The sequence below is a fragment of the Onychostoma macrolepis genome, chromosome 05 (genome assembly GCF_012432095.1).
Source record: "Onychostoma macrolepis isolate SWU-2019 chromosome 05, ASM1243209v1, whole genome shotgun sequence".
NCBI classification, from domain to species: Eukaryota; Metazoa; Chordata; class Actinopteri; order Cypriniformes; family Cyprinidae; genus Onychostoma; species Onychostoma macrolepis.
This window is the reverse complement of record NC_081159.1, coordinates 35,132,081-35,145,589: the sequence shown is the minus strand read 5'-3', so window position 1 is coordinate 35,145,589 and position 13,509 is coordinate 35,132,081. Positions and strand designations below refer to the sequence as shown.

Genomic DNA, 13,509 nt, shown 5'->3' with positions numbered 1-13,509 from the left:
ACAATAAACTGACTTTAGCTGGAAAATGTACTGTTTACTATTTTCCTCTTGCATTATCAACACACATTTTTCCTGTTTAACATAGTAAAGCTGCTTGAAAATCTAAAAGATTGGGGAGGGTGACAGTTGAAAGAGTTGGTTGCTTGCTGACTCTAGCTGTATCTGTGCAGCTCTACTCATAAAGTTACCTGTCATGTAGCATAACCCATCTTAAATCCCAGTCAATAAACTGGGGAGGGTGACAGCTTTATCTGTCAGGCTCAACCTTACAGATATACTCAAAGGAGCATAGTACTACTTTAACAAAAAAAAAAAAAACATGATAAATCGGGTATGCCTGTTCAACTGTACACTTTAGGAAAGACTGCCACAGAGCATAACCTTACTCCTTCACTCAGTCGACAACATGGGGTGGACATTTTATCTGTCAAGTTCAACCCTACAGATTACTCATAAGCTCTAAAAGCTCATTGTGTGTGTGGCAATGATGGGAGAATGAAGCAGACTTAATTGTAACATCTGCCCCTACTGACTCCACATCTAGTTCCTGAGAGCTAGAAGCGAGCAGCCCACTTTCATCCAACCTGGAAAAAGCCTCAGTGGATCAGACATATGAGATAGAGAGCCAGTGGGAGAAGCAAAGGAAACCCCCGTCAAGCTCCTTTGCTAGCTCCATCTGAGATCCCCATGATCACAGTTGCCATGCTGCCTTAGCAGACACAGGGCTTTAACCACAAGGCTTAGAAGCCAAATTTCGGACTTGCATCCTCTGTAGTTTGGACTTCGCAAGTTGGACTCGGGAGTGTGAACTAGAGATCTTCACGGGTCCAAAAATTCAAAGAGACCCGTAAATGTGCTGCACCGAACCGACCCGGACCAGTGTTTTATTTGAAAGTGGGACCCAAATCCGTGCAGACACGATAAATGCCTTAAATGTACTACCCGGACCCGACGCGGACCCGACCATTATTCGAAAGTTGGACCCGAACCCGGCTGGGAAGACACAAACCCGACTGCACCCGATCGGCACATATTGCACAGCAAACTAGGGTGTTGCGCAATGATACACAGATGTGTACATTAAAGCGGTCACAGTAGTGCTTCATGTAAATAATAAATCCATAATTTTTTAAGACATCCTGTACTAGGGTTGCTGTCATTATGGTAGTAAAAGGTTTTATTTGATAATATTGCAAATTTAAATTTAATATAGTTATATTTTTTTAAATGTCAGCTGTAACATATCCTATTATTTTTTCATTTATGTGCAAAAATACATTTGTCGTGTTTAAACTTGTTCCGTGCTTAATAAAACAAACATTCAAAGATTTCATGAGTTGTTTTCAACAGATTCATGTGTTTGTGCTGGTATACTGACCTGCCAGTGACCTGAATTACAGTAGAAGAGAGGGAGTCTTTAATCCTGATTACACACATGCTCCATCATTCAATCCCCCCCAACAAGATGGAAAACACTGAAGCATCAACCATAATCTCACAGCCTACAATCTACTGACACACACAGTAGTAACAGCATGCACAAAGCATTTGGGTGAGTTTAATTATCCTGAACAATTAAAAATTATTTTGAGAGAGAAACATGATTGGCACCACAAATATAAATATAAATATAGCACAGTATATGTTTGTATCTTCTCTGCTCCATGAAAATGTCAGCTTCACATGAATGTTATTTTTTAGGAATTCACAGTAACCTTGCATAGTTCAAATCCACTCTTTCAGGCTCTGCAGTAGCACGATTATTAATATATTCACTGAATCTCAGTAAACACAAAGTGAAGCTGGGATGCTCAGCTTTGCAATTGCCTCAAATCTAAGACAAAATCCCATTATCTCATATAGGGAAAACCAGGACCCTCTGAGTTATTTAAAAAAAAAAAAAGGAACTTCCGAATTCTTAAAAAATTTGAAGGTTCATGAAATTGATTTATATATGGACAAACACATGCATTCAGAAAGTCTTGTCGTTTTGTGTATATAGTTAGTGACAAGTGTTTGAGTTATTTATTTATTTATTTTTTAATTAAATCAAAGTAGAATTAGTTTCACAAGCATGACTAGTTTTTTTGTAATGAATTCTAAACCAGTTTTCACCTCATTCTATTTATAACCACTCATGAAAATGCCACAGAACATTTTATTGGTCTATTATCAGATAGCTCTAGCCATTTTTGCAACATGCATCAGATGGCACAGATTGTAGGTAGTCAAATACCAGCTGTGGCTGAGACTAATGTGGAATAGAACTGCTGCCATGTGATCTGAAAATTCCTACATCTGTTTCAAAAGCATTATTCATTAAATGTTTTTGTATGAATTCTGCAATACGTGTATAGACACTGAGATTCTGACTTAAGACGGTATGGTTTTCCAATAATTGCTATAGTGACCCCAGTTGGTGATCTGGATGAACAGCAAGTCCAACACCAACGCATCCGACCCTCTAAATTGATCATGTTCTAAAATTCTGGGAACAAATATCTTTGATATTACAATAATTAAGGAGTAAATTGGGACGTTTCAGATTCAAAAGTTCTAATAACTTAATCTACAGTCTGCTGTCACCACAGAAAATAATGCAGACTGTGTTGAGTCAAAATCCAAGCCATAGCAGACTAGGCAGCCTTTCTGAGTTTTCTAATTGTATGAATTATTCACAGCGACAAACAACGTCTATATAATAAAATAATAATCATCAGGCCGTTACACCACATTTGACTGTTTAAATGTTTAAGCTATGTAACACGTTGTAGCTATACTTTTAAAACTATGAGTACTTTTGAAAGCAGATTTCTGCTTTTTTAAAAGAAATGGACAAAACTTGTATTTATTCAAGGCAAGAGATTTTAAGTGCATCACGTAAGTCTCTAGGACTATGAAACCTTTAAAATTGTTGCTGTTTAAAAGTAATTGTAGTCTATCACACATCTGACTGATGAAAGTTATAAAGAAGGATTACTTTCTGAAAATGTGGGAAAATAATTGAAACAAGCTGGCAAGTAAAATGTAACTACATAATGCAAAATGATACCAGTTCTACACCAGACAGCAGAAACCATCTGTGTTAATGTAATCTGCAATTAAATGTCTCTTAGCACTTGCTTGGAATGATGTTTGAGCAGCAGAGTGTGAAGTCTCTTTTAATCATCCGTTTAAAACAGGTCTAGATACTTGGCCATCATCCTGTATTGCTACAGGAAAATCATCTCATTTTAGGTTAAATGATCTTGTGTAAACAGGAAGCCCTTAATTTGCTTTGAGCCATTGCAATGAAATGTCTGAGCACAGTCCTGTTGAAAGATGCTAAGTCATGGTTGGCAAGAAACCTTTTCAGCTTAATATACTGATAAAACAGAATGCACTGTTTCTGATAAATCTGGTTTTCTCAAGGACTGATTAGTGTGCACCTTACCTCAATACCTAAAATTTTCATAAGTCCTTAAAAGTGCATTACAGACATCGAAAGCTGGAAAAGGCTACGAAAGCACTGATAAAGACCTGGGTGACATTTTATAGGATAATGTCAGGACAACAGTTCATGATTTCAAGTTTTAGCAAGGTGTCATTCAACAAGACAATGATCCACAAGGTAACCCAAAAGTATGCAAGCAAATCAGCTAAAGAATGGCTAAAGATTAAGAAAACAAATGTTTTACTGACCTTAAGCCAATTCAGATGCTGTGGGATAACCTAAAGAAGATTGTGCTATATCAAGATAACACAAAATACTGATACACTGAGACAAATTTGTGTGGAGGGATAGTCCGGAGTTAGTCAGAAGTGTTATACTCAGCTTTTGTGCTAGGATCTACAAGTCACTAGTTTTACTTTCTCCACATGCACTCTTAATGATCACTCTTTGTACAAAATGAAAATGTGCAAAGTACAACTGTTATTCATTTATTCAGATTGCGTTTGTCTGTAATAGTTCATTTCAGATCAGACCATGTGGGTAATAAAAATAGAAATGGGAAGTGTTCCCATCTGCTTAAGTTGAAACAGATCAACCTTCCATTAATACTGTTTCCAGATCCAAACATACCAAGCCTTAAGTGCGAATACTATCAACTGTTTATGAGCACTATGCATTTACTTTGCACCGTTAGCAGAGGGTTAAATTTTTTCTTAACTTAAAGAACACTGTAAAATGAACCTTTTGTGAAATGGTAATGTTCCATGGATATTTAAAGTACTTGTTGGAACCATGGATGCCACAACCTTTATTTTTGTAAGTGCAGGGTTTAAGGGGAGACACTGTTTTTGCATGCACCTGTCAAGTTTGAGATTTTGGGCATTTTGGTTTTTCATAAAGTGTGTTTTTTTTTTTTAGACTAGTGGAAAGAAAACATCCAAAAGACACTGTTAATTGTTTCTTTTCTAGCAATTTATCTATCCGTGTCAACAGATTTCAATTACAATACATATGTTTAAAGGCCGTTTTCTCAAAATTAGTTTTTTTCTTCGATACACTGTAAAAAGTGATAAGTTGACTTAACTTAAAAAAATAAATAAAACAATGAGGAAACCCGTTGCCATAAAGTTAAGTAAATAATAATAATAATAAAAAAAAAAGTTAATTGGTTGAATTGTTAATTTTTTTTTAATTATTTAATTTTGAGACAACAGGTTTCCTCAGTTTTTTTTTTTAAGTTAAGTCAACTTATCACTTTTCACACTTCAGTAGCACTTAGACACCAAACTTAACATTTTTATTCCTGCCTATATCCTGAAGGTTTTTACAGAGGGATTTGTTCATATGTAATTTGCTTGATTATATACAACATTTTAAACCCTCCCAAATTTTTTAAAATATAGTGTTTTCTGTCCATTCTAAGCATTTTCTGAATTATGAAGTGACAAAAATGAGATGCCCAAAATTCCCTCTGTAAAACGTTTGACTCTGTCAAAAACAAGAATTTTTAAACTGACATCATCGTGTTTAAATTTTTGTACTAGATTTTTATGCAAATTAGCGCATGTTTAATTAAATAATGACTCATTTTCATGTCTAAACCTAACATTTTAGAAAATGTTTTGCAATTATCAATGTAATCAACCAGCTGGGTAAGTAAGGTGATAACTAATTAGTTGTTTTTTTTTTAAATCTTCTTTTGTGGTACTTTCTAGAATATACTTTTAATAGCATTGTTTCTACTAGACAGATTTCAGGAAAATAAATTCTTACAAGCGAGGAAAAACGTTTGAAATTCCATAGAAATGGAAAGTAGAGGAGTCACGATAAATCGATTCATGGACCTATTCTGCAATTTTCCGAATTCAAGAAAATCTCAGAATCGATTCACGAATCGATTTATCGTGACTCCACTAATTACAAGCATTCATTGAAGGCACATAGTCAAAAACAAACTACCTTGAATCAATGAAAAGTCATTGGGGGATAAACCTTTTTATGTGCACCGTTGGTAATGCACAGATAACAATATGATAAATTACTGATAAAATATTATTATATCTACTGCATGACAATCTTTTATGTCTGCACTGTTTTAAAGTGATATCATTTATGTCACCAGGATGCTCATGAACAGGAAAGGTAACCAAGTCTTACTAACCAAACCATAAACTATAAAACTTTATTTCAGTACCAAAGCCTGTAACTGAAAAATTAGATTTGATTTTATACATGCAAAAAAAAAAAAAAAAAAAAGGAAGGAAGAAAGGAAGAAAGAAAGAGGGGAAAAAAATATGCCTTCAGTGCACAAGCACAGCATCGGGTGACATAACATTTATAGCTGACAGAAAGAGAGAGAGACACAAAGCCTTTCAGTGTTTGAAATGAGGCATTTTTCAAACTATAACACTGGGTTTCTACAGCCTGTGATCATATTTCTCCTGGTAAAACAGCACACAATGTTATTACACAGTTATTTTACTTTATGTTTCCAACAGTCTTTTCCTCCTACGCAATGTTCCTCAATAGGTACAATCAAAAAGCCTTTATTGTCATTATATGAGAAAAGGCAGCCTTGTAAATGACGTGCACATTGTCAGTCTATTGTAAACAAGGACGCACAGAGCTGTGTGTAATTGCACACATGAGCTCAGGCTGTTCAGGCTAGACGTGCATCTGGGACGGATCTCTGTTCATGTGAGGTCAATCATCAGCAAAAGTGATGCGTCCAGGCCCCTCACTCTTCATCCAACGCCTGTAGCGTTTCCATCGAGAGTCTGTGGCCATCTTCATCTTCATCTCTTCCTCCTGCTCCTCTCTGTAGGCCTTAATATATCATAAACACACAGTATGATCAGTTATTCTGGAGTCCTTAAACAGACATACTAACACCACATACTCGAGCTTAATATCATAAAGACAAGTAAATCACCATTTGACTTAATAAGGAGTGTTTATTCTGAGTTATACACTGATGAGCCATTACATTATGACCAACCCCAGCTAAGAGCAACGAGTGCACCTGGCAACCAAATAGTGCCACAGGTGCAATTCACAGAGAAGTATATATAGCACCCAAACACCAGCTTTCAGTCAGTAGAGTGTTCGGTGTCGAGATGGGAAAAGCTGCCAACTTATCAGAATTTGATAAAAGGACAAATTGTGATGGCACTTCAGAACTTGGATCTTGGAAATGGCGGTCACCAGCAGCTATAACAGTGGTGACCAGGGCAATGTATCACAGCTCACAGTTCATTGCAGCCTTCTAAGTATGAGCCTGTGTAGCCGATGACCCAGCTGAGTCCCCCTGCTAACTGCACACCATCACTAATCGATTCTTGGGATTTAAGTATCAATATCGTTTCATAAAAATAAGAATTGATTAAATTGAGAAATTGATTTTTTTTTACCCAGCCCTAGAGGCTATGACACCTGGATGCACTGTGGGGCAGACACAGGCTGGTTATGCTGTGGGCAATGTTTTCTTGGGATACTTTAGGCCTCATTATCCAAATAGCACAATTCCTGACAGCTGTCAGGTACCTGACCAAGCGCACTCATTCATGGCAACTCTATTTCCTGCCGGTGATGGCAATTACATACAGGATAATGCACCATGCCACACTGCCAGGATCCAGAAATGGTTGGAGGAACATGATAGTGAATGTCTGTTAATGCCTTGGCCTTCAAATTCACCCAATCAAACATTTGTGGTTCGACTTGGAAAAGTGGGTACGCACGACATCACCAACACCCCGCAATGTATAGGAAACCGGAGGACCTCCTGTTGACATTATGGTACCAGATACCAGGAGACCTATCTTCATCTCATCAGATCAATGCCTCGCCACATGGCCGATGTTTAGTGGGCTAAAGGTTATTAGGCAGATGGTCATAACGTAATAGATCAATAGATTGCATTTAAGCTTCAAAACTACATGAAAGTTGCTAATGATGAACCCAATGTGTAAGAATCATAAATGTTTGTTGGTCACTAAGCTTATTTTCTGCAATAATCCAAAATCCAATGGAAAACCCTATTTGGATTTTGTTGAGGGAACCAGGGGGATGATAACTTCCAGGTTGGTCTACAAAACATGTCATCACTGGTCTATTTTGTGGTATCAATGCTACAAAATGAAAAATCTTTTCAAACCTCATAATTCTCTTTGATCCAGAGCTGCTGCTTGAGAAATGTCTCTATCAGGCTGTTGTCCAAACTATCAAACTGAGCCTGTGACATCTTCATGTACTTGCGGATAATGTAAAGTCTCTCCTCATCCCCATACTCCTCCCTGCAAATGGTGAAACGGTAAAACCACGAGAAGTTCCATGCCACATATGTGCACAGATGGTAAGGGAACAGAATGATTTTACAAAGCAGAATATCAGATACATTGGGCTTCTGATAGCCGCCTTTGATGTCTATCTTGGTCTTGATGATGTCTCTGATAATCTGCTCCTCCTCTTCACGGATCTCCTCTTTGGAGCGCCGGTTCTTGCCCTTCTCTTTGGTTCTATTCAGCAGACCTTGCTGCTTGGCCAGCTCAGTAGCCTGGATGCGGTATTTGGGAACGGTCATCAGGTAGTTGATGGCTTCTGTATAACTACTCCACCAGCTGTAATACTGCAACGACATAAAAACATCTGTTTAATAAATTGTTAGTTCTGACTCTAACATCTGAATCTATGAGCCATGTTCTATACATTAACATGCCACACAATGAGACTGCTTATAGCAGGGCACTTGAACATCAGTGGGAGTGAAGCTAAAAAGCAATGGCCTACAGTGGGTAAAATACATTTTTGGGTGAATTATTACTCATAAACCTAATTCTTCATTGAGCATTGCTATCAATCATTTCCTTGTCTTAATGCTGATAGCTTAATTAAAATAGCACTTCAGATTCAATTGATTGATATGTACTCAAAAACAGCAACTTTTAATTAATCCGTTATGAATAAAATGTTACAAAACGTGGTGACTTTTGTGGCACTTGCTATATGGACACAAAACCATGGACATGATTGGAAAAGGCTAAATGGTCTTTTTTTTTTTTTTTTTAAAGTAACAATGGTGATCTTCATAGGCCAAAAAAAAAAAAAAAAAAACTAATAAAAATAAAATAAATTCCACCAAAGGAAATTAATGGGAAATATGAAAAATTCTGTACAAATTTTGAAGTGCAATCTACAAATCAGCCACAATGTAGTAGTCATACATAATTGCATATCTAAATACAATGGGTTATACAGGCATCTAGTGGTTACACCATGGTAATACATATAAGTTTCTTCATTTCTTAGTTTTTTTTTTTTTTGCAATACTTCAACACTGTATGAATTGAAAACAATAGATGGTAAAAATACGAAGTATTAAAGAATAAATATTTTTGAAATAAAATATAGAACATCCATTTAATTGAAACATGTTTATTGTCATGCTTATTGTCTTTGGTCTGTTTTGAATCACAATAAGAAAAGATCAGAGAAAACACAAGGTGTCAACACAGACGTTTCAGAATCACACAAATAAGCAAATTAGCTTGTTAAAGGACTTTATATTTTATATCCATAAATATATACATATCTTTAACACATCTTATACTAAAATAGATCTAAACAGCTTCGAAAAAGAAGGTATTTTTATTCCAAGTTTAGTGAAAGTCATCAAATTCAGTGTGGTAAGTGTGGTTAGAAGGATTTGGTGAAAGCTTCACAGTATCTTAAAGGCCACCTATTATGCAAAATCCACTTTTACATGGTGTTTGGACATAAATGTGTGTTGGCAGTGTGTGAACACAAGGTATACACGACAATAATAAAAATCCACTCACTCCTTATATTTTAATCACCATTAAATCAAAGCAGTCTCACTAGGCTCGTAAGCAATCTGCATAGCAAGGACGTCGGTAAAATAGTCCATGTGACATCAGTGGTTCAACCGTAATTTTTACGAAGCTACGAGAACACATTTTGTGTGCAAAGAAAATTACTTTATTCAATAATTATTTTACTCATCCCGTCTGCCGCCATTATGGAGAGTTGCTTCACCTAGATGAGTCCCAGAGACATATCCCCAGCGAAGACCACGATTAAAATACAATAAAACTAAAAATATAACAAAATAACTAAAAATATAATAAAATACCTAACTACATAATACTATTATTGTTAGAAATTGCGACAAAATTAAAATAGAAATATAAACTTTTGAACTGCGGGTTTCGTCTGGCCAGAGGAGAACTGGCCCCCCGACTGAGCCTGGTTTCTCCCAAGGTTTTTTTTTTCTCCATTCTGTCTCAGAGGGAGTTTTGGTTCCTTGCCGCTGTCGCCTCTGGCTTGCTCAGTTGGGAACACTTAATTTCTAGCGATTATCGCCGATTTGATTGCACAGATACTATTTAAACTAAACTGAGCTAGACAATGACATCTCTGAATTCAATAATGAAATGCCTTTAACTGAAAATTGAGTGTTTAATCTTATCATTATACATTACTGACACTCTATCCTCCAATTTGATACTGTTAAGTGCTTTGACACAATCTGTATTGTTAAAAGCACTATATAAATAAAGGTGACTTGACTTGAGAGTCCCACGAAGCACACACGAGCGTGATGCTGCTGATGTAAAACATGCATGCAATGTGCCTTATTTACGAGCAGAGACCGTATGTGCATGCTTCGTGGTACTCTCCATAATGTCCACGATGCGTTTGTGCTGGTATGTGCAGTAAAAATTCTGTTTGTGCTGCTTTGGTTTCTTAGATATAAAATATTTATTTAAAAAGGTCATTCTCAGGTCACTCAGCCCCCCCAAATGATCCAAATTCACCCCAAATAGTCTCGTTTGTTTGTGCTGCTTTGGTTTTTAAAATATTAGACATTATATTTTAGGCGATGACGTCACCAGCCCCCCTACACGTTCCAAAATCACCCAAAATAGGCTCAATCGTTAGTGCTTCGTTTGTGCTGGTAGAAGTTTGGTTTGTGCGGCTTTGTTTTTTTTTGTTTTTTTACAATACAGTTGAAGTAACAAGGTAAGATCCAAACGGATCCTAACTTAGATACCTGTAAGTTACTGATCGACTGTTTGTTTCCAACTTACAACAGACACAGCATATCACAAGATGTATGGAATGTAACAACACCAACTCCACGGTTAATGTTTTTACTTGTTACTTGTTACTGTATGTCATTATGTGAATGGCAATAGTATGTCAAATACATGTACCATAATATGTTTGCTGTATCTCTGTGCTTATACAAAGATAAGCTATGTGTGTGTATTATATGCATGCATGCATGTATGGAAACTCATGACTCAATGAATTAAGCCAAAATTATTTTACTTGTGAAACTGAATTAAAGTGTACTATCGAACATCCATTAACACATATAATGGACACTTAATACTGACAAGCCATGCCGCACCGTCTGTCTTCAAACCAAAAGTGCCACACAGAATAATAGACTTAGGTGCAAACTCCATCAAGCCTGACTTCCAGAAGAGCAGAAACAACTTCTCTAAACAGGAATAGGAAAACAAGGGTGTGTGGCGTACAACAAAAATACTGGTAAGATTAAATTTAAACAGTGCAATCAATCTTTTGTGTATATAACACTGCATGTGGGCATATTTTGTTTTTTCTGACACTCCTGTCACTCCACTTCTCAGGTCATCATACATCTCCCAGACACATGGAGACCTCCTGCAGTAGGCCACATAATGTCCAAGAGCATCCTGGGTTAAGCCTCCTTTGAAAGCGATGACTGCCCTTAAAGCGAATCTCTCTCCTTGGAGCATCAGATTGGAGGGAAATTCACTAAAAGGAAATTCTATGGAGTTGCTTCCCAGGTCAGTGACAATCCACAGAAGTTCTCCCAGACTGTAACTGTGAGAACCTTTCCCTGCACAGAGCTCTTTTCGTGATGTAAAGTCTGTCTTGAATGCAGAGGGACACTGTGATTGACTTTGGACTGGCCTGAGGCAGGGGGACTCCGGAAGGTTAAGGCCTTCTTCCACTGTAGTTTGAAGATGAGCAATGCCAGAAGTCTGCAGCACAGCAACAGAAGTATAAACAAATGGTATTTCCCTTGTGACTTGTGTGCTGAGACTGCAATACTGTGAGGAGCACTGTTTTGTCATTGATTTTACAATGATAGTGGAGATGTGGCACTGTGCATCGATTTGGAGAGCACCAGACTTCAGTTGGACAGGTTTGAATATTCCACTCAGCAGCTCTACCCTCAGTATGTAGGCCTGTGCATTCAGACACTTTGTGCTGATGGTTTTCACTAGCTGGAGGAATTTGTTGGAGTCCTCACCACAAACAAAATTTGCAAAGGTGACACTATCCCAGAAAGCACAACATAAGCACTGACAAAAAGCATCAAATGCACATGTGTTCATCACAGAGATTCTTGATTTCCTGAGTTTAACAGGCTGTTGATTATTTCCATTTTTCAACAGTTCCACTTTCAGTCTTTTCCCCCTCACAGATGGATCTGCATGGAGCCATTCAGGACACGGAGAGAGGTAGGAATTCCTCTTTCTCTTTGTGGGTGGAAGAGCTGAGCCTTTCCAGTTTTCAACAGGGTCTTCAGGGTATTTCTCTGTTGGATGGATGTTTTTGACAATGTCAGATTTCCCAGAACAGGAAGCACCCATTTCTGGTTTTACATCTACACTGCAAGTTATGGTTGGTAGTGGATTGGCTTCTTTAACGATCACTGTTGCAACAGCTGCATCTTCTTCACCTTTTTCTTTTCTTTATTGTTTTGCAGAACAAATGTGCATGTTGCCTTCAATGAAGGACAGATGTCAAGCAATGAATCAATCCACCCGAATCGGCAAGTTTTCATGCTTGAAAAGGCCACGTTTAATGTTTTTGAACTCTGCTTCAACGTTGGCTGAACTTGCGATGATGTTGGTGCTTCGGAAGTGAGGGATCATTACCCCTGTCCAGAGTAGTAAGTAGCTTGCAAGCCAGATTATATTGGGAATGATCTCAGGGAGGAAGTGCATATTATCATGATCTCCATTAGCCACGGCAAGTGACCTGCTTTCCTCACATATTTCTGTTACCCACTGCTGTAGGTCTGTCTGCGTTTGATCTGCTTTTACCAGGTCCTCACCCTCTACATCTGGAATGACGACACACTCTTCTGCAATTCTGGCTTTCAGGTATTTCTTGCACCTTTCTGACTCCAGAGCTGTCATTGCCCTCTGCTTCACTGAGAGCCACAATAGTAATGCTGCGTAGTAGCTCTTTAGCATCAGCCATGGATTGCGACTTAAGAGGCTGTGCCATTGACCTCACAAAGAAATGTTTAATGCAATGTGTTTTTTTCTTCAAGCAGTCCCACTGGCAGATCATCTTGATGCAGTGTGCAACATCAACCCTGACAAAACAAGGTGGCACTTTTGCAGACTGTTTACCAAGTAAGATGCCACAACACACATTGATGTAGGTCTTCAGATCAGGATGAGGAGTAAAAGCCTTGACCAAAGCTCCGAGCAAAGCCAGTGAAAAGTCACTTACAAACCCTTTTGGAATTGGTGCACCTGCACGTATCCATTCTGTCAACCAATGTGTTATTGCATTGATGTCTCTCTGACAGCATTTGCACAACTGGGACAGTTGAGCTCTCATCACCTGCTAGAATGCCCTGATATAAGAATACATGGCCAGACATCATCCAGTTGCATCAAAACTCACAGTGGGGTTAGTAGATATCTTTGATAAAGACTTGTACATATACATTTGTGTTTGACTCCAATAGTGACAAAAAGACTTGTCTAGTTCTGAGTAGTGTTGGCAAAAGACCTGGTATTTCGGTACCAAGTCGGTACTAAAAAAAATGAAAACGTCACGGTACCAGGTTTTGTTTAAGTACCCGATCAACCCGGTCCTTGACGCGTACGGCCCTGTGATTATCATCTGCCGTCTCAATGAGGACATATACAAACATCATCTACAGAACTGCTCTGAGAGTCACTTCACGAGCATTTTACCGTTTCATTTGAGTAAAACCAGCGTCATATCATATAGCTACACACAGAAATTTAAAG

At 37.8% G+C, this 13,509-nt stretch overlaps 1 protein-coding gene across 1 annotated transcript in view; it reads right to left on the bottom strand.

The window, feature by feature from the left end:
* Window positions 1–4,603: 4,603 nt before the first annotated feature.
* Window positions 4,604–13,509, bottom strand: part of dnajc25 (DnaJ (Hsp40) homolog, subfamily C, member 25) — a 29,755-nt gene continuing 20,849 nt past the window's right edge. The window contains exons 3-4 of the mRNA XM_058775127.1: window positions 7,590–8,060; window positions 4,604–6,259 (exon numbers count right to left, since the gene is read on the bottom strand). Of these exons, the coding sequence (XP_058631110.1) occupies window positions 6,137–6,259; window positions 7,590–8,060 (594 nt within the window). The 3' untranslated portion in view covers window positions 4,604–6,136. The remainder of the gene's footprint in view (window positions 6,260–7,589; window positions 8,061–13,509) is intronic.